Below are 24925 nucleotides of genomic sequence, written 5' to 3'. Positions count from 1 at the left end.
TCCTCTCTCCCTCCCTCCTCCATGTTGTGTCGGCCTTGATTAATAGTCAGGTGTCCCGGCTGTTTACCCCACCCGCCCTCTGAGCTGATTCCCCATCTACTGATCAAACGCCACCATCTGGGGACCCGCTTTTTACCCCCTCAGACAAACGAAGCATCAGCCGGCCCCCACAGGTCAACCAAAGGTCAGAGCCTATAGAATGAGAGGAGGGGCCGGAGAGAGTCACCTGTCCCCGCCTGCAGGACGCTCTGACAAGCCACTTAGGCCTGAGTAATTCCTCTGTCAGCGTTACTGATGAGGGCCCAGACGTGCACGTGAACTCGCTCAGCGCTCAGCGAGGCATTGGTCAGGATCGCACATCCTCTGCATAATGTATCAGGTTTTCACTGGGAGTCAAATGGCAGCGTTGGCAGAATAAGTGAATAAGGGAAGGCTGATTGTGTTTTGGGTGGATCGGTCTGCATGTGAATTAATACTCTACAGAGAGCTGAAGCTTTGCAGCAGAACAGATGAAAAACGAGTTGAGATTCTACCTAACACTCCCACACACACCTATACTGCCACACGCGCGCACGCACACAGTGTCACAGAGGAACTATTAGAGAGCCAGCTGTCCTCGCAGGTGCAGTTAACATTAAATACTGCCCGTCTCTTTGCCTTCACAATGTACTGGAAATGGAGCTCGATGTATCATTCAACTAGTTTTACAATCTTTTTACAGTTTATATTGTAAGCAAATATTCTTCAGTTTCACACCCAGTCGCAGTGAATGAGACCTGAGGACATCTGAATGCATTCCAAACCTCACAAAGCCTTAATATGTGAATGTTGGAAACCTCCTGCCGTGTTTTTCTTCTTCACTGCTATCTGTTTTGGTGCATAAGGGCAATCAGTACAGCTGTTTTTATCATTTGATTGTATTTGTTGTTGCGATGTTCACCAGGTATTAACAGCGCGTCCCTGGGAGCATCTGCACCCACTTTGCTCGCATGGTGTTGTAGTGTTTTTGAACCCGCTCAATAAAAACATTCCCATCCCAAAAAAAATGCAGACAACCCATGTTAAGCATTAAGAGTCATTTCTTTAGTGCTTCAGTTTGTTTTCACACCTGTAGTAATTAGACTGCAAATCACTTGACAATCTCCTGGTGGCCTTTGTCTTCTAATGCCCTTTGAAATACGGGCCATTCCACATCTTAAATTAACGATGAAAGAAAAGTAAGAAAGAACAAAAGAGTAAGTAAGGAAATAAGGACAGGAAATAGAGAAATGCGTCAGTGAAGCAAAGTTGTCCCCCCCCCTCAGTGTCACATTCCCCCGTGTAGAGACCCCCAACAGCTCCCTCTGTTGTAGGCAATTTCACAGCCCGTCTAGCTTTTGGCTTGCCTCCCCAAACCTTTGATAGCTAGCATTCACATGTGCACACACACAGGCACATCTATCACACACCTCTTAATTACATCTGCTCATAGCCTGTCCAGAATGCTAAGTAGCCGCGCAGCAGAAAGAGTGGCGCCTCAGACGCTCCTAGACCTCGAGCCGCTCATTAAAATGCTGTCCTTTGATCCTTCCTTCAACTCTCCTCCTGTGCCGTGTAGGAATTAGACGAGGAACATAAAAGACACCAGCTTGACTTCAGCTTTCACTTCAAATTGGTCCGTTGAGAATTTATCATTCATGATAAAAAACGAAATAACTGCAATTGACAAAATGTCCAATGTAAAAGCTGTTAATTAAAACAGATGATAAGGTGTGCTTAATGAGAGTGTGAATATTCATGTGCAACGAACTGTTGGATTCCTGAGAGAAGCTGTTTTTACTACCACAAATGAACCACGAACAGATTCAGATAAATATATCCAATTTATTGGCTGAATGCTGCATTTTATTTAGAAATATTGGCAGAAATAAGATAGTATACCTGCCCATACATTAGTAATGCTGTCCGTACTGTAAGCAACACACAGGGATTCAATCTGTGATTTCCATGCCTGCAAGGTTGGGAAGTTTCTCACCTCATCAAAGCATGCATCTTTCTGACTTACTTTGTATCATAATAAAACATTCAGAAAGACTGAAGGTGATTACTGTTATTTTATAGATGCATTTCTACAGATATTGGCATAAATCAGAGCTACGATCTGCTCTAAACTGATACTAAAGAGCCAATTTGACTTTGATGTGAAAGTGTGAGAAGTCACCTGGTGGCTTCAGATGAATAACCGCTCTCATGCTCTGCCAACTTCCCTCACAGTACAAACATTCTGCTCTGAGAGATATGACATTCAGTCTCAATTACTGCTAATGGGTACATTAACATAGTATCAAGGGCTCACACACACACACACACGCACTAAACTAATGATACACGTTTTACTGTTGCCAGGAAACGGACTCTGGGGTGTACACCTGCCTGGCTTCCAGCTCCAGTGGAGAGACGAGTTGGAGTGGAGTGCTCACTGTCAAAGGTAAATTGTCTCTGCGTGATTTAAATACATGCAAATGGCAGCTGCATGAGGTGGAGGAACACAGAGACGGAACATTTCCTAGTTTAACTCTTTCTACTGCTGAAAGCTAGGGCCACATTTTCATCATAGGTTATGCTGCAGATATTTCGTTTTAATGTTTGCATAAAACAGAGAAAAGCATGACATCCCAATACTTGAGAGACATCATTTTGCCCATAGGAATTATTGTCTTTATTTTTATATTCCAAAATAATCGCTCTTCTAGTATTGCACTATCATTATTTTGGCTAATTTTGGAAAATGTTCTGTAACACTTTCCTGTTTTATTATGAGCAATGAAATCATGAGTTAGTAGTTGTAGTTGTAATGTGACAGCAGATAGGAACATGTTCACACAGAGAAGTCATTTGACATGTTTTACAAAACATAACAAGGTTCCTTTTGACTCTTTAATAATCCATTATGTGAAATAAACAGGTTTATTATAATAATACAAATATACGTTTTAATCAATAAAATCAATTTTAATCAATATTTTGTGCCAAATGATGAATTTATTTATTTGACGAATCAGAATCGAGTAAAGAGCAAGGTCGTTAAAAACATTGTTTAGAAACATGAAATCAAAACATGTTGCCCTCATTCAGGACCTTATTGTGAGATATTGTCGGCCACTTGAAAATATTTTAAGACGTAATTAGTGGCTTGAAATACAGACTTTATTAACAAGCTGCTCTTGTGACTCTGAACTTTGTTTGGACTTTTATTTGCCTTAATTAAGATCCAAAAGTTGTTGTAAAAAAAGTGAAGTCTGTTAGAAGTGAGGAAGCACCGCCTCCCCGGCCACGCTGATGCAAAAGTTCAGCCCACAGGAGCGCATTACTCAGAAGACGCTCTAACAGGCCTGGTTACGGCGGGTGTTGCAGTTATAATCAGATGTGAGTCCACCCTCATCGCTCTTCTTCTCTTTCTTCTCCACCTCCCTCCGTCCTGCCTCCATCTCGCTCCTCCCCATCAGAGAGTGCAGACCCCTCAGTGGCTCAGGCCTCAGAACCCTTCCAGCTGCCGGGCCCCCCCCACAAACCCATGGTCACAGACGTGTCCAAGAACAGTGTGTCTCTCACCTGGCAACCCAACGCTCACGAGGGAGGGGCCGCCGTCACCTCCTACATCATCGAGGCCTTCAGGTGAGTTTACCCCGATCTGAGTTACATAAAGGCAGGTGTCAACACACACATGGACACACACTTTCCCTTACATCTGTTTGTCTCAACGATCATCCAGACTTTTGAGTCAGAGACCCTTGACTGCCTTACAAGAAGGCTAATCCTGCAAATCATTCAATAAACATTCTTTTAAAGCAGTCAAGGCTGTATTCTCCTTGTATTAAATATCTTAAAATGTGATCATTTTACTGGTGAAAATGTTGGTCTTGTCAGTTGCCACCATAGAAAATGTTTTCAATGTATTAATATTAGACCTTGAAAAGAAGACTCCAAACTTTAAATTAAACGGATAAAATGAACAAGCAGTGTAACAACTCGTGAGGTTGACAATAGATGGCACCACTACACGTCAAGGCAAAGCCACAGCTCACAGTGATGAGTCATTTCCACTCCAGGCCTGAGAGCGCCTCAGCAGGGACTTCAGGGACAGGAAGTGCACCTTGGATTGATTAAGATGTGTGTTATTTCAACACAGTCTCACTCCCTGATAGTCCAATAGCGACGCTTGGTCAGGGTCCCGTGGCGTGCAGTTGTGACGCACCGAGTCTCCTTCAGCTTCATAAACGGACGCAAAGAGCTTTCAACTGATTTCAACGTATTCCCATCGGCGGCAGTGTTTGACGCTCAGGGAAGCACCGCATCCGTCCATGTCGGCGGCAGTTAAAGGCAATATGAGCGTCCATTCCCATTGGATAATGGAGAATTTTACACCCGGATATAAGTATTCTCCTTACTGTACTACTCATCAACTCAAAAATACCAGATTATCCTTGTTAATTACACAACATTGATTGGTCTAAATTGTGTACAATTATTTTGTATTTTTCAAAGAAAAAGAGAAACAAATATGTTTTCGGAGTTTAGGATGGCAGAAGACACTACACTACCCATAATCCTCAGCTATCGTTTGGGACTACACCATGTGCTTTGCTTGACAAACCCTGTGATAAGTCCTCAAGCTCTGTGATTGGATGTTGGAGTGGCAGTGTGCCAAGGTTACGCCGAGCGTCAAACAGCACTTTGAAACTGAATGAAGCCCATCGACGGCACACTATTCAAAACAGGACTCGAACTTGTCCACCGGCTTTCTTTTAAGGTTAACCTGGTATTTTTACTCCATTACATTTAGTTTAGTTACTTTGCAGATTCTGATTAATGATGTGAAATATAATCAACCCTTAAATCAGACTTTAGTTACACCTGAGTAAAATTCAGGGAAGGTGATTAAACATGTATCTGCAGATCCCTATAAAGTATATTCATTACTCGTTATTCTCTACTAATAATTCATTAAAAACTGTATATAATTGCTATTTTGCACATCCCTTTCAAGATTTATTGACATATCATATACACAACTACGGTGTAGTTATGCAGTGAATTAAAAACTTGGGTCACAGGTTCCTCAACAAGAGATCAATCAATATGTGTGTACCTCCACCATTAAACTGTCATATTCTGCACATTTCTTATTGTATCTACATACATCTTCTAAGAGTATAATTCATATACATATTAATTATACTCTTAGAAGATGTATGTAGATAGAATAATAAATATCGGTTAAAATAAGTGCTTCAACATAGTTAACATTGCAGGAAAGTTGATTGTTAAGTCCCAAAACAAACCATGCAATATTATTAAACGTTAAGTACTTTGTCAGGCTTAATATTTATCTGTATATACCCCAAAGCTTTTTTCTTACATGTATTTAAAAGAAGACCTTAACCTAAAGTATTCTTTAATGTGTTAATAAAGCCTAATTAGTTTTTCTGTTTTGCACATCCTCATATTAATATCTTTGTACATCCGGCACTAAACTGTTTTATTCGAGAGATCATTTACAGTATCTTCTTGATATTTTCTATTCTATATTTATATCATTGACCTTCTACTTTCCCCCTAGCTAAGAGGCTGCTCCGCTGCGGTGTGAAGAGGAAAACCCGGTGCTTTTCAAGCTCCAGCTCCGAACCGGCCCTGAAACACCGTTGGTGTGAATGACGTATTAGCTCCGGAATCCGGTTCGTTTCAAGCACCAACAAATTGTCCGGCCAGAGCAAAAGCACCACATACGTCACGCTTACGTCGAGGCGGGGCAGAGACAGATCAACTCCTGAACAACAACAAAAAGCCCGCGTTTTATCCAGTTTGTACACAACGATGGAGAAACTTAACAAGAGTTTCAGTGTTTCTGCCATAGACTGTTTCTGCTCATGGTGAAGCAACGTGTCTGCGTGTTAAGGTGGAACCTGAGCATTCACGTTGATCACCTCTCATTATAACTCATTATAAATCTATAAAACTATAAATATTAAACTTTACTTCACGTGTTCATTTGAGAACAGCTGTTACATACCTGGGTGAACTTAGGTTACAGTTCATTTAAATGAAAGATACAACGTTACTCCACACTCATGGTTCAGTCCACCTTAAGAAATAAGACCGACCTCGGAAGCAGTTGTGTTTTAAAAAAACCTTTATTGACACGAGTACACTTTTTTATAAGAATATAACTAAACCACAGAAATGACTCCGGAAAAGCTGCAGATAGAGCCATAAGAAATTAATGCAACTGATTTCATCCGCGCGGTTTGGCTTTATGAAGCAGGCACGCAAACGGTTACGTCATGACGCAAACGATGACGCAACGACGCATCACCAGTCGGACTCTGGGCGGTGTGAAAAGAGCCAGAGCTAAACCGAAGAACTAGTTCTGAACCTGAAAAGCTTTAGCACGGAGCTTGAACCGGAGTTGCGTTGGTGTGAATGAGGTAGAGAGCCAGCTATAGTAACTCAATGAGAGAGTAATGTCGAATGACAGTACAATTGACCAATCATATCTTCCCTCTAAATGGGCCGGCTTTATTTTCGCGGACTTTATGACAAGTTCCGCCCGCTGTGAGGTATATGCAAGTGGTGCAGTGACGCGTCCTAAAACCCGGACGTAAGCTTCGCTCGGATTCCCATGGGATTCCCTCGACATGGGATTTCTCCGACATGGGATTTCTCCATAGGATTTTGGAAAATAGCTCGAAATAAGGTCTGTGGAAAACGAACCTGTAAGATGCACGTTTTGTTCAGCCGGATAATATCCACATGTCTACCCTACTTTTATTATTTTCGAATCATAAATCTAAACGATAGATTTATGATCGATAGATTTATAATTAGCATAAGTTTGTTCATGATGGCTCACTTCAGTGATAGTGATGACATCGTTGCGAAATTATTAACCGAGTCATTTTCAAGATTGAGTTACAATGATAAACTGGAGTGGCAAAGGATCAGCTGCATGACCCGCCATCAAGTGCTTCATCCAAAAATGGCAGGAGGATGGACTTTGTGTTTCAGTGATTTGATCATCAAAGGTAGGCCTAAGTCATTTTCAATGTGGGCCGCCGTGCCGACTTAATTCATTTGTAATTGTTACTTGGCTGTGGGTGCCCTGTCATGATAGGTGTTTATATAAATGGTGTTGTTTTGTGTGGTAGAGGGTCGCTGTCATTGATGCGTTTTGCACCCCGGGCCGCTGTTTTGATATTCCGCTGAAGTATACGCTGTGACGTAATATCTCTTCTTTTTTTTCGAGGGAAGAGGGGTCAGAGGGCCTAGGTATAAAAGTCACGGCTCGCCACTGCGTTAATGTCAGCTAGCTAAATTCACTTGCGCGACTCTGGGATTTGTAGTCTTTCTAGTTGCGTATTTTTCATAGTCTTATATTTCAACAGTTTTAAGACAAACTGACTTTTTTGACATGGCAATTCTTTTTTAAGATTGACAAACATCATATGTGTAATTCATGGCACAATTCAAACGGGATCGAAAGATAATCTTTTTCCCCATTGACTTCAATACATAATTTTTCAGAAATAAGGTACCATGGGGCGGAAGTAGATGGGCGTGACTTCGCCACTCTAGTGTTTGGAAAATTACACTCCTAGAATTAATGTGTAATTTTTTTTAACACACTGCTGTGTCAAAGGCAATTCAACACATTCAGTGTCATTTCTGAACTATTTTACATGTGTGTAAAAAAAAATAAAAATGCACATAGTCAACACATTCCAGGGGCGTCGCCTGGGGTAGGCATCCGGGGCTTTAGCCCCGGATGTTTTTTCTTTAGCCCCGGACAAATTCTCCCTCAATAATATAATACATTAACCTACTTTACCTATAGGACGGACGGCAGAATTGTAATTTCCCATGTTCAGTGAATGCAACACAGAGGCAAGACGACGCCACCAGACCAATCAGAGAGTTGCATGGAAATAAACGTGTTTTATTGGCTGACAGGTACGTACCTCTCCTCTGTGACAATGTTTAAACTTTAAACTGTCAGCCCCGGACGCGGAGATTCTGAAGATGGACATTAGACATTTATTTAATAAAAAAGACGGCAACTCTCAAGTGGTGGCTCACACAACAACCCCAGAGCCACCACCTGAGCGAGATGAACAAGGTATGTACCTGTCAGTAAACTTACAAGTTATGCGAACATGTAAGCAAAGCATACATTATAGCTACGTTGACGTTACTTTGAATCGCGCGGGTAAGCTAAACCGTTAGCAAGTAGCTATAGCTAGCCAGATATATTAAATAAACACTTTGTCATACAATCTAAATGTTGTGTTTTTTAGCGTTACTTGGTGATTTCAAAGAAAGCTCTCTGGGAAATGTTGAATTACTGTCTGTGTTCGACATGAAGCTAGAAGCTACCTTACTACTTAGTAGTACACAGTTGATCCTGATTCCTGAGTCCTGTCAGTTAAAGTAATTCATAGTTAGCTTAGCTAAGCATCAACCTAGCACTGAAATATATATATATGGATGTTATGTGACAGTATTTCTGAGAAAAAGTCAGCTGAAATGGTGGCATAGTTGCCACTGCTTTACGTATCGACAGCATATTTGAACGTATTTGCAGCAGTAAATGTGGCTGTCTGGCCACTGACGTTGCCATAACAACACCTGCATTTAAATGTGCAACCTCTTTTTGTGACAGATTTTGCATGAAAATATAATTCTTCTGATTTATATTTCCTATTGACAGCTAGTTTCTATGTGAACATTATGAGATGGACAGCCAGCTAACAAGCTTTTTATACAAATATTTCAGATCAAAGCCAATCCAGTGGGGCTCCTGAAAGGGGGAAGGGACACTATGCTCCCAAATGTTAAGCCTTGACCCCCATCTTAAAATTGATATGATCAAAAAATGATCTGCATTGTCGGAGGCCTTTTTTCCTCATTATCATGTCAAATTGTACAGCTTTCCTTAGTGTTGAATGCAGAAAGATGACTATATTAGAGTATTAAGTGAAAATGACTATATTAAAGTTTTAAGTAAATATATTAAGTGAATTACTCAAACTGCATTTGTATAGGAATGATTCTGTCCTATTGGCAGATAACTACTCTAACAGTGATATCTACAAGAGATGTACATTTAACTATTTTCAATTGGTTAGTATTACATTTTGTGACAGTGTGGTGACACTCATTTTAATGAAGACAAATGTGTGTATCTTGAAATTCATTTATTTGACAGAGCTGGAAACTGATTGACTTACATACTTGTTTGTGTTTACCTACACAGTCATCACAGATGAGCCAAACAGAGTAGAGGATGAAGAAAGGAGAACAGGAAAAAGGACACACAAGAAAGAGATACAACAGACAAGAACGACAATGGAGACAACAATGAACAGGAACACCAGAACAGACAAGAGTCAATGAGTAACATGACTGATTTAGGGACTGCAGATACAGGGCCAAGGCAAGTGAGACATCACTGCTTTCCATCCAGCATGTTTGGCCAGCAAAAGAGATCATTTCAACCGCAAACAGCAAGTGATGAGGGATTATTAGTTCCTCCTTCCATCCCTTTTTTCTGTTTAATCTGATTACTAACAACTTCTAATAATTTGACATAGTTTATGATTTAATTGGAAAATGAAGTGTTTTTAAATAATAAACCCGTTTCTGATTCTGATTCTTTGATTTCTTTTTGACATATGGATGTTGAGAGATGTATCCATATCTCTTAATGTTACTCTCAAAGTGCACAAGATTGATGCTTTTAACTTCAATATTTAAAAAAAATCTTCCTGGGGGAGCATGGCCCGGCCCCCCCAGAGGAGGTGAGTTCCCCTCAAAATAGCACTTTATCTCTGCTTATGTAACTCCGGTGTAGTGTCCCCTCGTCAACAGATCACTCAGAGCTGATTACTTTCCTGCATTTCAATGGACAGCATATAAAAAGGACACGTGAGCTGCATTGCTTAAGAGATCCTCTCATGCTATCTCTTTTACAAAATAAGTGTCCAGTCAACAACAAAACATCAGTGATCGTATAGTGGTAGTATATTTTTCACAAGCAATGTGAAACATTAAACTTGTACAAACTGGTGTACACAACTCACATACCTGCGTTGGTCTCCTGGAGTGTCTCTACTCTTTCTTCTCCACATCTCTTGTCCACCATCAGAGATTGCAAACATTTCAGAAACAGCTAGAGGTAGGGGACAAACAACTTGTTCGCTGGGCATGTCAAAAACCTCCCTGCTTTGATCAAGACTTTAGGGAGCCTTTCAGCCCCTCAAGCAAAGGGACTGGAAAGCAAGCTTTGAAAATTCAGTACCATCTACATGCTGTCATGTTCCAGACACTGCTCTCAACCACTCAGGGCCTGCACAAATACCTGCAGAAAGAAACAATTGACTTGGTGCAGGCAGTAGATTACAAAACAGCAGTTGAGAACACACTGAAAAGTTACCGAAGTAACGAGAAAGCACATGAGGTCTATGACAAGACCAAGGCCCTGTGCAATGATCTTGATATTCCCGAAACTGTGACACAGAGGAAGAAGCGTAGAAACATGGAAGACTTTGTAGTCAAGGCATCATGTGGAGCAACATTAAACATAAATAAACTGGTGTACAAAACTCACATACCTGCATTTCAATGGACAGCATAAAAGGACTCGTGAGCTGGGTTCTGGTGCTCAGATTAGCTATTGATGATCACGTTGATAAATCATATAAAACAAATAGTCAATCACACTAAAAACATGTTGCTGTGACTGTGAGCATTAAACAATTAACATTAAACTAAACAAACACAACAGTACGTTATTGTCCTTATAAAATCAAAACATACATTTTGTCCACCGAGATAATACAGGCACCTTACCTTCAAGAGATCCTCACGTGCTATGAGAATCTCCCACAATCCATTGCCGTAACAAAGCTAATGCAGGCACACGTTTGTGACACCAGATGGCGCAATTGTGTATGTGCGTGTGGGGAGTCTTGCAGTAGAAAATGTGACTGTAGCGCCGCCACTGTGGGCTAAGCCCCGAATGTTTCCAGGTCCAGGCGACGCCCCTGGTCTATCCACTGTCCTGCACAATCACAGTTGAGTTATTTCAAATGTATCATTTTTCAACTGTCCAACTGTCCATCAAATGTCCCAACTGCCATTTCACCTCTGGCTGCTGTGGAGGATGGATGTCAGCGGAGGAGAGTCTAACTCTAGGTAAGTTACAGAAACAAAACGTTTTTAACAAAGTGAGCAGATATATTGTCATAATGTGAGCAAGCTAGGGGGCTAAATAAATATTTTTAAACTTAAATAAATATGTTTTGCCAATGTTGAACAGCTAACTATTGTTTGAGTTTAGCTGCCTGGATGACAATTATTTTCCTTTAGGCCGTTCTTCTTTTTTATTATATTTATTTTATCTTAACTTAATGTAGCTTACACTATTTTCTGTGACCATCATTCTTCAATCGGCATTGTATTGATAGCATTAGCAGCTATATGTTTAATGCTATCTAGCTACTTTGGCTAGGTTTCATTGTTCGGCCAGATGTGGCGAGAAAGTGCGAGTGCGTTGACAGTCTCTTACAGTGCAAATAACTTCATTTCATCGCCCAACCATTTCTGTTTCGAGCCTGAAATTGTTCTTGTCAATTGTTTACATTTAAGTTATTCGTATTCATATTCTGTGAACAATGTATTTTATTTTGTTAATAAAGTCCCTATCTTTCAAATTGAAACTGCTCTGCTTGCTAACTTGTTGATACCATGCTTACTATAGGGATGACTACATCATTATTAAAGCTAATTAACTATAGATTCACTATAAGATCACCATAGCCAACTCTATAGTATTACTATAGTCATTTTCTATAGTGTGTTCCAAAAAACCATAGAAATAATATATAAAGCACTATAGTGATACTACATAAAACTCAATAGTATAACTATAGTAATTTCCTATAATGGCCGAAAAACCATAGAAATACTACAGGAAACACTATAGTATAACTGTAACTTCACTATAAGATCACCATAGCCAACTCTATAGTATTACTAAAGTAATTCTCTATAGTGTGTCCCAAAACACCATAGAAATACTATAGCAGTTTTTTGTGGTATTTCTATAGTAATTCTTAATAGTAATACTATAGTGTTTTTTCGTACTGAGTGATATATATTATACACACTGCTCTGCTTTCTGCACGGACCTCACAGCTGTTCTCACTGCAAACATCGCGTTGCGATGAAAGCAGTTAATAAAATAATATCCAGGGGATGCATGCAGAGCTGTCATTGGCTGAGATAAGTCCGGCTGTGCGTCACGCCTCTTTGAAACATCTCTGTTCCCGGAAATACATCCGCGGAGGAGCCGTGGAGGACCCATCAGTGTATCCTCGATTATAGCTCCTCCAGAGAGCCTCCTCGATGCTCGGTCCTCAATGTGCATTTAGAGAAATGTCCTTCAACATGGCTGAAATCCATTTCCGGGTCACTACCGGAGGATTCGAGGAGTCGAGGAGGGGAAATTAGAGAATTGAGAAGCCTTTATGGACCGATGCGGTGCTTCCCTGAGCGTCAAAAACCGCCTATGGGAATACATTGCACTCAGTTGAAAGCTATTTGCGTCCGTTTATGAAGCTGAAAGAGACTTGGTGCGTCACAACTGCACGCCAAAGGACCCTGACCAAGCGTTGCTATTGGATCAGGGAGTGAGACTGTGTTGGTTATGTTATTAGATTTATCTGAGCGGGGAGGAGGCCTCCAGATAGAGAAAGGCAGCGGTTTGGGGAAATGTGTCCTTGTTGATAGTTTGATAAAGAGAGGAACACCAGCAGAGCTTAATCAGATCGTCCACCGGCCGAGCGTTCCCAGGTAACAGACTGATTCTGTGTCAAGCAGCTGAGGGCTCCGCTGGGATGGCAGCAATAACATCTCCTATCCTGAGGTGCTGTGTGTGTGTGTGCGCGCTTATTTGAAGTACCAAGACAGACTTCTATTCTCCCAGTAGGCCACAGCCTTGTTTGTGAACTCCCTCTGAGCATCTCCTCCACAGAGTAACCTTGAATCTAGCCTGCACACACACACACACACACACACACACACACACACACACACACACATACACACACACACGCAAAATGAGATGAGTATTATTCATTCCAGTGGTTTCCTTCTTTGGTCTAATTGTGCAGTTTAGCACAGAGCTAGTTCAGCAGGAACCTGCACAGTACCCTTGGGGAAAATCTAAATGTGTCAAACAAATGGTTGAAGAGGCATCTGTGACTGCCGCTCTGCCAAGGTGACAATCAATTCACAGAGAAAAAGGAAGGGGGTTGAAGGGTGTGGGGGGTAAAGCACCTGGGGAGTGCCACAAGGCTGAGAACATGCCCTTATTTCTACTGGCAGCTGTTCCTCCTAACAGGCCTCATTACATTATTCAACAGGACTGCACATTGTATTATTCGCAGATCTTCTAGTGAGCACAAACGTGTTGGTTCTGAGTGACTTTGCCCACATCATATTAGAGGAAGTCTACATTAACATTTACAAGTTAAGTACAGGGGGAGTCATCGACAGTAATCCAGGAAACCTTTTTTTTCCAAATATTTCATACGGTCCACTAGCTCTCTGTTCTGTGGGCCCTGCAAAGAAGCCAGTGCTCACACACAGTTCTGTCTCTGTAAATGGGGAAAGATGTCTCAGATCGATCCACACAAACCTCTCCCAGCTAGGACAGGGGAGAGGACGGATGGATGAGGAGGAGAGTGGTGGGAGGGAACGAGATGTAGATCCAACACATGCTTACGATTTGAAGTGAAAGGAGGCATGTATTAGTTTGAGTTTTGAGTTCAAATATCAACATGTTTCTCCAGAATAGCAGACTCAGACTTTAGGTACACATTTCATGTAAATGTTACTTACTTGAGTATTTCTAATTCTTTACATTTAAGGCAAATATTGCACTTCACCTCAACCAGCTTTTGTCGTTTGTTATATTAAGTATAATAGTCACATGTCTGCATTCATTACTTTTCCTGTTATAGCCTACTTTAGAAATCAGTTGATACCTTCAGCTTGCTTGATGGAAAACTACCAATCACAGCAGAGAAGAAACGTTCTGATTGTTGGTGCTGGAATATTGCTAATACCATTAGGAGTAGATTATCTGTTCAATGCACTACTGTCAGGATATAGTCACAGTTTGAGCAAAACTAACAAAAAGTTATTTCCATTAAAAATGTACCTTTTAAGTATATTTTTGTTATTCTGTAAGGAAGGTAAAATAAGTAATTATGTTAGGTGCTTCAACTCTCCAGTGAATTGTTGCTGATGTAAAAATGGTGAATACAGAGACATGAGTTTTGCTCAGGAAACATTTTGATGCGCAGGAGACTTTATTGTAACGGCGAGCAGCTGGTCGGTAAAGATCCCAAACTGATCCTCAGTTGTTTCTTCTCTTCCTCCTCAGCCAATCAGCAGGCAGCACCTGGCAGACTGTAGCCGACATGGTGAAGATGGAAACACACACCATCACCGGCCTCCTCCCCAACACCATCTACCTGTTCATCGTGCGAGCCGTGAACGCCTACGGCCTGAGCGACCCCAGCCCCATCTCTGAGCCCGTCAGGACCCAAGGTCAGTCTGCACTCTCAGGTAGAACATGACTCACACAGAGAACTGTAGCAGAGGAGTGAACATGAGTGTTTCCACAGATGTGAGTCCCACTGGGCAGGGCGTGGACCACAGGCAGGTGCAGAGGGAGCTGGGGGAGGTGGCCGTCCAGCTGCAGGAGCCCGTGACCCTGACAACGTCCTCCATCAGAGTGTCCTGGACCGTGAGTGGCTCTTTGTTTTATTTTAAGGAAGGACGCTTTGGAGGTTCAGAATGGACACATTTTACCCATTTCTCCTGTTGAGGATTATATTTGACATGTGCCGAGACCTTTCACCTAGTTTATCACTTTCTATTATCCTCGACTCTCCGTGCAGAGCTAAAGCATGGGAGTGCCACTTTGTCTCCTTATTATTGCTTGTTGTACACTGAAAGAGGTTTAAGGTTAGTGGAATGCATAATTAAGTTGAATCTAATATTTTGTAACTTATTATTATTGCTTTCAACTAACCTAATAGAGTTATGTGAAATCAGATATAATACATTTAATTAAAGTCAGTGTTTCAGTCCTTTCATTGTGGGTCACGCATAGCTTGATACGGGATATTTGCTGGCTCTAGGGACATCTAAGTTATGATATACTTTATTGATCCCAAATTGGAATGTTTTTTTAAGTAGTCCATCTTATCGGGGAATTGTCTACACTTTGGAAAATATTCTCTTAGCAAGGAGCCACAGTGCTTTGCTTGTTATGTCTATTCCTGCTGACATTTATTTAGAACTAGCTAAATACATGAGGCTGGGTGAGAGATCTTCAGAGTTGGTTGGGCATGAGCGTTTTCACTTCGTTGCTGCAAATGTTTTTGTCGTCTCTCCGGCTGTAACTTCCAATAAACCTTCAGTGTCTGCCATCAGGTAGAGCTCTCCTTTTGTTTCCAGTCCATGCTCCAGATGTTTCCTAAACGTCTCCTTCCTCTTATCTTTCTCAAATGTCCCCCTCTGTCCACTCCTCAGGTGGACCGTCAGTCTCAGTACGTGCAGGGCTACCGGCTCTTCTACCGGCCAAGCGGGGGGTCCTGGCTCCTGCAGGATATCAACTCCCCCTCTGAACGCAGCACCACTCTCACCAACCTGCTTAAAGGAACCGAGCACGAGATAAAGATCCGTCCATATTTCGATGAATTCCAGGGAAAGGACAGTCGGACGTTACTGGTTCGAACCACAGAAGAAGGTGATACATCTTGTGGCTTCTGAAAGAGATGCACAGAAATCCTCTTTAAAGGGGACCTATCATGCAAAATGCACTCTTGTACGTCTTTTATACATGAATATGTGTCCCCGGTGTGTCAGGGAACACAACCCTCTCTCTTTTCCTCCCCAAATCTCTAAAAAAGGGGCTGCAACGGATCTGATACAGACTGATCCAGATTTGAATTATTTTCTACGTCACAGAAGTGGTGCTCCGCTTAGTGGTTAATTCTCCACCTATCAGGGGAATGAGAGGTTGGGCCACGGCCGGCCATTGCCGCTCGAAAGCGCTGGAGACGCTGTAGTACATATGCCAGGCCTGTAAGTGGCGCTGTAGTCTGCCACAAAAGCAACGAAGAAGACTTCCCTTGCATGGTTGCCATGGTTGCCCTTCTGTTTATTCTCCGCTGTGGCTCTTTTTCTCCCTCCCCGAGGCAAGCGTTTGCGCCTCCTGCTTTAAAACAAATGAATAATGACTCTATATGTAAGGGATAATGTGCAGCGACGCGGTCATTATGTGGAAAAGAACACAGACAGGCTGATCAGGAGCCCGACGCGAAGCGGAGGGATCTAGATCGGCATGAAGGCACATTATGCAATGTGCACATTTCCCCGCTTATTACATGGCCACATTCTCAACACAGTAACGATATGACTCCCAATATTAATTGAAATGCTTTTATGGATTTAGAAAATGATTTTATTGATTTAAAAAATAGTTGTATGTATTTATTTAAATTGACATGCATCCGCTAAGAAAAATAGTCCGTTGTTACTGTTTGAACTAACGTAGCAACGGCAGGAACTGCTTCAATAGTGTTTTTGAGGAGCTTTTTGATTACAGATTTGAAAACATCGTTGCTTGCTTTAAAAGTAGCACAATTCATTATGTCAAACCTTGGAAAGTATCTAGATATCCCTGCCCTAATGCCAAAGTAACTGCAACTGAATATGTGTCGCCGTTTGATGTCTATGTCTGGACCGCTGCGTAAAAAGGAGGGTTTCTGCCCCGTTACTTCTCTTCTTACTTCTATAAGAATAAAACACAGAGGACGGAGATCTCTTTTTGTCCCCCTCTTCTCCCCGCTGCAGCCTAGCAGCTGATCTCAGAGCCCTCTCCTGCAGGGGGGCGTGGTCAGCTGCAGCTCACAGAATCAGCCCCCTGCAAAAACAGGGCTGGAAAGAGCAAATAGAGCGAAATGAGGCATGGCTAAAATGCAGGATCTGTTTGGTATTTTGAAAAAAAAACTATATTTATATACTTTATATAGGTATGGCGCTACAATATATGGTTAAAATATAGCATGATATGTCCTCTTTAAATAAACCAAGGTTGACTTCTTTGACATTGCGGGGCCTTGGAATCGGACGTTTATTAGCCTGTCTGACACCACATTAATCTCAGTAATCTTATCTCACTTGGCGATTAATTTTATATCCTCCGCACTTCTGGGTTCATTTATATTGATTCTTTTTTCATTCAATTCGCCCTCCACACACTGCTATTTCTGCAGCCTGAGGTTTTTTATCAGGGTTATATGAGCTGATACAAACTCAAGATTAAAAACAAGAGAGCACATATTTTACGCCATCAGCATTTTGGATCGACCCGAGAAGCTTAGTCTGGGGAAAATAAACTATTATTAACTTTTTTAAGAAATAATTAATTTCCCCATCTGATACAGCTCTCTTTCATGTTTCTTGTCTTGTGTTTTACATGTCCTCCCTTTATCCACTGTCATTTTAAATGTGCGTACTCACTCCAAATTCTGCCTCTCACAGTCCCCAGTGCCCCACCGAGATCTGTTACCGTGGTGACGGTGAAGCTAAGCAACAGCTCCAACATCAGCGTCTCCTGGGAGCCCCCCCCCAGCGAGATGCAGAATGGTATCATCCAGGAGTACAGGGTAAATACCTCTGCCCGGTCAACTGTCACTTTGTTTTATCTGCAGGAAACAAGCACCACCACCTAAGAATTCATATATAATAAACAGCACAAAGCTGCGAGAACACATTGAACACGCAGAGAAAACACTGCTTTAGGACAGGGGACATGTCACCATACTTGGATAGGGCTCAACATGTTGGAAAGTTCCATTTTAACCACAAAACTCAATCAGCACATTACTTACATTAAGGCAATGTTTTGTAATACATTTAGTCTTAAATGTTATGGTTTTATGGTATAATTCTGATTCTGATTATTTATATGCAAATTATGTATAATCGTATTAAATGCAACTATAAAAATGTTTTTAAAAATGTAAATGTTATATGACTCTAATATATGATAAATATATGAAAAATGCCCTCTCTTAAAACCTTCAGAATATTGTTAGTTGTTTTGAGAAATCAGCCTTTACAGATGTGTATCGTAAAATTCCATACAAGTTCAAAGAATGTCAGATGAATAGTTTAACATTAACTAATAGACATTACTATGAAAGTTCAATGAAAGACAATAATAGTTTTAAGTCTTCTGAAGTTGTATTTGAAAATATGCAAATAACACATTTTATAATGCTCACTTAAATTAAACACCTAAATGTGTTCTTTTGAAGTTTTTTTTCTACTAGAAAAATATTTGTATAAGCAATAAGACAAAAACTGTTACCCGGTTGAATTGCCCAGTACAGAAAGATTCATGTGTCATCCTGAAGTGTCTCGCCTTAATGTTCACATTTTAAGAATAAGAAGATTGATTCAATTAAATTCAAACTACTCACAAATAATGGAGCTGGGGGTTATTAGACAGTCACCAGAGAATTCTGTCTCTAGATGACCTTAATATTTAGTTCATTCTGGCTCCATGCAGGGCAACAGAAATCCTGAGGCTGTGTTTAAGACTTCAGAACTCACTGGTTAGTGGTCAGGTTCAATCTCTACTGTACATCCAACACAGGGAATATCTGAGAGTACAGCACACTGATGAAATATTGCAGCATTGTTAGTGATTTCATCAGGGAATAAATGCAAATACACTTTCAGCTTGATCTCATACACTAATACATTTAAAAGAGAATTGAGCAGAACAAATAAATCTGTGTCCCTCAGGTTTGGTGTGTGGGCAGCGGCGGAGACAACCAGACGCGGTACTACATCAACCGGACGGTAGACGGGGACACTCTGTCCACGGCGCTGAGGGGCCTGGTGCCCGGCGTGCTCTACCAGCTGGAGGTGGCGGCGGTGACCAGCGCCGGGGTGGGGGCCCGTAGCCAGCCACTGTCCGTGCTCATCAGTGAGTCCACCACACCAACAGCTGCAGGAATAACAGTTTCATATCTCAACAACGTTCGGAGGGATTGTCATGACATTCTGTGCACACATTCAATGTCCCCAGAGGATGAATCCTGAGGGTTTCAGAATCAGAAATCATTTCATTTTCCCCCACAGCGGGGAAATGTACATTGTTACAGCAAAGGGACAGAGCAGATAAAAGACAACAATACAAACAGTAGTCTAACATTTTAATTAAAGAGGCAATCATACTTTAATAAAATCAGATAAAGACATAGCCATGGCATAAATACAAAAAATAGCAATATTTTATTTTAGGTGTGTTGTTTTATTATGTATGAATTTTGATATGTATCTGTCAATGTGTCTTTGCATACATTTTAAAGGCACTATATCAATAAAATGTATTATTATTATTAGAAAAAAGTAAACAGAAATATAAAAGTATTGAAGGAGCAGCCTGTAATATCATTTTTGACTGTAAAGAAAATATGAGTCTGTTATAGTCATGAACAGTGCTAAACCCTCTTGTTTATTATCCAATCCTTTATTAGCACATCTATGCAGAATAAAAGAGATTCATATCTGTTAGAATATCACTCGTCACCGGCTTGATCTTCAATATCAGGATACATGTATTTATTATCCTTGGAAGAATGGAAGTAGTCATCACACACAGAGCTGCGTGGGACAAATAGTTCCCAGAACAGTGTCCTTCATATGCTGATATACAAGAGACGGAGTTACAGTCAACAAGATGGAAGAACACCGGTTCAAAGCAGTATTCTGACATTAGCTCAGATTAGCTAAGGCCTGCGTAAGCAATACACATGACAGTCATATGCCTATCTCTCTATGCAGGGCTGTGTCATCATCTTAGGAGCATAGCTATCATAACTTCAACACAGTGTCTCATGAGCGTCATCCATGTAGTCATACATCCGGCTACGTGCACAGCTACGTAGGGCCTGTGTTATCATGTGCTACTCTGATATAGAAGGAACATTCAGTATTTTCCCAACAACATCATATTTTAACATGCTAACACTCTACACAATCATGCCAATCGTAAACCTGCTAAATGTTATTAATGTGGAAGTTTGCATTTAGTTTCTGTGCCCAGGTACCTTAGACTCTCTGGTTAGTATCATATTATATAATGTCTCTACGGCTCTAGCTCAATCATATACAATAGGCTTTGATTGATGTTTAACTTTATGCACTAGGTTTTTATTGGTTTGGTTAAAAGACATTGAAGCACAACAGATCAACAAAGAAGATGATGTAATGATCTGTAGTTCCACTTACTGAGCACTGAGACTGCTCTTGTAAAGGTCTTTAATGACATCCACTTAAACACAGACAGTGGCAGAACTTCAGTGTTAGTATTATTAGATCTCAGTGCTGCGTTTGACACTGTTGACCACAGCATATTACTAGACCGACTGGAAAACTGGGTGGGACTTTCAGAAACAGTTCTAAATTGGTTTGAATCCTACTTAAAGGACAGAAACAATTTTGTTTCTATAGGTAAATACACATCTGAGTTGACAAATATGACATGTGGGGTTCCTCAAGGCTCCATCTTGGGGCCTCTTCTCTTTAACATCTACATGCTACCACTGGCTCAGATAATGAAGAACAACAAAATAAGTTACCATAGCTATGCAGATGACACACAAATGTACGTAACAATTTCACCAGGAGACTATTCTCCAATTCAAACACTGAGTAAGTGCATTGAACAAATCAATGACTGGATGTGTCAGAACTTTCTCCAATTAAACAAAGATAAAACTGAGGTAATGGTTTTTGGAGCCAAGGCAGAACGTATAAAAGTTAGCGCTGAGCTTCAGTGTGCAATGTTCAAAACAACAGATAAAGCCAGAAATCTAGGTGTAGTCATGGACTCTGACCTGAGTTTCAACAGTCACATTAAAACTGTTACTAAATCAGCCTACTATCACCTAAAGAATATATCTAGGATTAAAAGACTAATGTCACAGCAGGATTTGGAAAAACTTGTCCATGCTTTTATCTTCAGTAGACTCGACTACTGCAATGGTGTCTTCACAGGTCTCACTAAAAAATCTATTAGAAAGCTGCAGCTAATTCAGAACACTGCTGCTCGAGTCCTCACTAACACTAAGAAAGTGGATCACATCACTCCTGTTCTGAAGTCTTTACACTGGCTTCCTGTGTGTCAAAGAATAGATTTCAAAATACTGCTGCTGGTTTATAAAGCTTTGAATGGTTTAGGCCCAAAATACATTTCTGACCTCCTGCTAAATGATGAACCATCCAGATCTCTCAGGTCTTCAGGGACTGGTCAGCTTTCTGTCCCCAGAGTCAGAACTAAACATGGAGAAGCAGCGTTCAGTTATTATGCTCCAAATATCTGGAACAAACTCCCAGAAACCTGCAGGTCCGCTGCAACTCTGACTACTTTTAAATCCAGACTAAAGACTTTTCTTTTTGTCGCTGCTTTTAATTGAACTATTCATATCTTAAACTGCACTGTAACTTTTATCCATGTATTTTTTTCTTTTAATGTTTATTTTATTAGCTTTTCTTTTTAATGACTGATTTTAAATGCCATTTTCTTAATCTCTTTCATTTTTTGTAAAGCACTTTGAATTGCCGTGTGTTGAAAAGTGCTATATAAATAAACTTGCCTTGCCTTGCCTTACTTTAGTTGATCTGATTTGTCGTCTCGTTTCTTCCCCCAGAGCTGCCAGCTGAAGCGCCCTCTGCTCCAGGCGGGGGGGGCCCCAGCGACGGCAGCGAGGAGAGCAGCGTGAGTCTGGCGGAGCAGATCACCGACGTGGTGAAGCAGCCGGCCTTCATCGCGGGCATCGGGGGGGCCTGCTGGGTCATCCTCATGGGCTTCAGCGTCTGGATCTACTGCCGCCGCAAGAAGAGGAAGGAGCTGAGCCACTACACCGCCTCCTTCAACTACACCCCCGCAGGTCAGGGCCCACATGGTGGAGGACACAGTGATGTCTTATTGTGGAAGCACTCAGATCGCAGCCCAAAACTTTTCATACACTGAAAACACTGTAATGTTGACTCTAATTAAATGTATTATGTCAACAGACAACTGTATTAGGTTAATTGAACCCAATAATATTAACTTTGAACAAAATATATAAGGTTCAACTTATTTATATTGCTTTCAACTAACTCATTCAACTTTTCAGTTTTTTCAGTGTTTTTATTCTTTTAAGGCGAAATAATTATATTTCTTTTTTTTAAAGGGAAAATAAACATTTAAATTGGAATGCATGTTTGCACATTTCTGTGATAGTGGGAACAGCTGATCTTGAGAATAAGCATTGTGTTGCGTAACAATAACATACACTGCAAGCAAAGGAGGCTACAAAGCTGCTTCTCATCACTCTCTTCCTCTCTGTCTCCTGCAGTCGGTTTTCCTCATGTAGAGGGAGCAGGACTCAATGGAAGGTAATTGAATAGCATCCTACAGTCCATTTATATCCTGCCATCTCTCTGTATTCTCTTTGAATTCACAGTACTAGACTGGACTGATATTGTAGATGTTTCTCACTGTCAGTGACTGTTGTACTGTGACCCCCACACTAACAGAAGTCTCCTCTGCAGGCCGGGGGTTCTGGGGGGGAGCATGGGAAATTACCCGTGGCTGGCCGACTCCTGGCCCACCACCAACCTGGTGCACAGCGGGAAGGAAGCTGTCACCTGCTGCACCACCAACCACGACACCGCCGAGAGATACTACAACGGTAGGAACAAACTATTCAGTACATGCCTGTGTTCAATTTAATTAATGTATTAACAGAACATTTAAAAATACAACTAGAGTCATGAGACATATTGGAGATATGTGAACTGGGACACACTTATAAGCTGTCCAGAGCTGTAGCATAGGGACTCAGACACTAAGCAAAACCTATTCAAAATATATATTACTAACATATCTAGAAATCTAATACTAATACAATATTCTAAGACTAATCCAACCCTAGATACTAAATGGTCCCAAAACAATAATAACATCAGTCTAAATAATTAAAATAGTTAAGCTATATATATAAAAACGGACACATTCCAAGGGACAATAGAGGTACCAAATGCATTTCAGAATAAAATATCCTTTTTTGTTTTCAAGCTTTGACATATTTTGAACTTTTTGGCACTTGACTCTTTATCTTTTATTGGACATTTTACTTTAATTATTTTGTTTATATATCTTATATGTACGGAGCCCTGGAGGGTTCATAGAGAAACAAATAAATAAAACGTGGCCACGCTTTATTAACTCGTGCGCACGAGTTAATAAAGCGTTCGCACGAGAAGGTATCTCGTGCGAACGAGAAAGTAAAACGTGGCCACGTTTTATTTATTGTTCTCTCTATGAACCCTCCAGGGCTCCGTATATATGATATTATATTGCACATTATTGCTACTTATATTATATAATACATTATATTTCAATGTATATTTTCAGTAGAGGGAACTACTGTCACAAAAACACTTTTCGCCTGTATCATTATACTTTATTACTAATAATTCTGATTCTGATTAATAACAACTGCTGCCTTGACCTCTTGATAAAGAAATAATAATATAATTGTATATTGTTATAAATTGAGTAGCTGTTGCTGCAGCTTTTCATAAGTGAAAGTGGTTTTGAGTATGGTGATAAGTAGAGTTATTAACCCCCCCCCCCTCCCTGCAGAAGCGGGTATCTCCAATTACCTGAACCAGACGGAGAAGTACAGCATGGGGGGCTCCACTGAGGGCCCGATCTACAGCACCATCGACGCCACCAACGAGGAGATGCACGGCTTCACCTACGCCCAGCACACCTCCCCCACCCCCTACGCCTCCACCTCCATCACGCCTTGCCCCACCCACACCCAGGGGTCCCACAACAACGAGCAGCAGGAGGAGGGACACTGGATCCCCCAGCCCGGGCCCTCTGGGGCCCAGTATGCCCAGCCGGACCGCTGCACTGGTGAGGACCACATCCTGCCAACGCATCCCCGCTTTATTAAGACGGACTAGCTTCGCCTCCTTGCTTAATATTATCTATGTGGGATACTTTTTTTGATACACCATGAATGTTGGGGAAATATTCTCCTAGGCCCATAACTTTGACCCATTTGATCAGTTTGTTCTGCCCTCACTGAGCACAGGCACCTGCAACCTTGGGTGTTGTGCTCTCAGGGTTTTGTCTCCCTGTTCCTGCCTGTTGGCGTCAGCTGATAGAGGTGTTATGGTTCTATGTTCCAGCCTGTTGGCGTCAGCTGATAGAGGTGTTATGGTTCTATGTTCCTGCCTGTTGGCGTCAGCTGATAGAGGTGTTATGGTTCTATGTTCCAGCCTGTTGGCGTCAGCTGATAGAGGTGTTATGGTTCTATGTTCCAGCCTGTTGGCGTCAGCTGATAGAGGTGTTATGGTTCTATGTTCCTGCCTGTTGGCGTCAGCTGATAGAGGTGTTATGGTTCTATGTTCCTGCCTGTTGGCGTCAGCTGATAGAGGTGTTATGGTTCTATGTTCCAGCCTGTTGGCGTCAGCTGATAGAGGTGTTATGGTTCTATGTTCCTGCCTGTTGGATCAGCTGATAGAGGTGTTATGGTTCTATGTTCCTGCCTGTTGGTGTCAGCTGATAGAGGTGTTATGGTTCTATGTTCCTGCCTGTTGGTGTCAGCTGATAGAGGTGTTATGGTTCTATGTTCCCGCCTGTTGGCGTCAGCTGATAGAGGTGTTATGGTTCTATGTTCCTGCCTGTTGGCGTCAGCTGATAGAGGTGTTATGGTTCTATGTTCCAGCC

At 41.3% G+C, this 24925-nt stretch overlaps 1 protein-coding gene across 1 annotated transcript in view; it reads left to right on the top strand.

The window, feature by feature from the left end:
- robo3 (roundabout, axon guidance receptor, homolog 3 (Drosophila)) overlaps positions 1-24925 on the top strand; it is a gene marked incomplete in the record, with an annotated part of 138740 nt that overhangs the window by 95245 nt on the left and 18570 nt on the right. The window contains 11 exon segments of the mRNA XM_034232726.1: positions 2386-2467; positions 3486-3654; positions 14486-14652; positions 14730-14851; positions 15643-15859; positions 17659-17783; positions 18931-19114; positions 21843-22082; positions 22536-22575; positions 22717-22871; positions 23828-24106. Coding sequence (XP_034088617.1) covers positions 2386-2467; positions 3486-3654; positions 14486-14652; positions 14730-14851; positions 15643-15859; positions 17659-17783; positions 18931-19114; positions 21843-22082; positions 22536-22575; positions 22717-22871; positions 23828-24106 — 1780 coding nt within the window.

The sequence above is a fragment of the Gymnodraco acuticeps genome, unplaced genomic scaffold (assembly GCF_902827175.1).
Source record: "Gymnodraco acuticeps unplaced genomic scaffold, fGymAcu1.1, whole genome shotgun sequence".
NCBI lineage: Eukaryota > Metazoa > Chordata > Actinopteri > Perciformes > Bathydraconidae > Gymnodraco > Gymnodraco acuticeps.
Note: the sequence above shows the minus strand (reverse complement) of the source record. Positions and strands in the feature narration are given on the sequence as shown.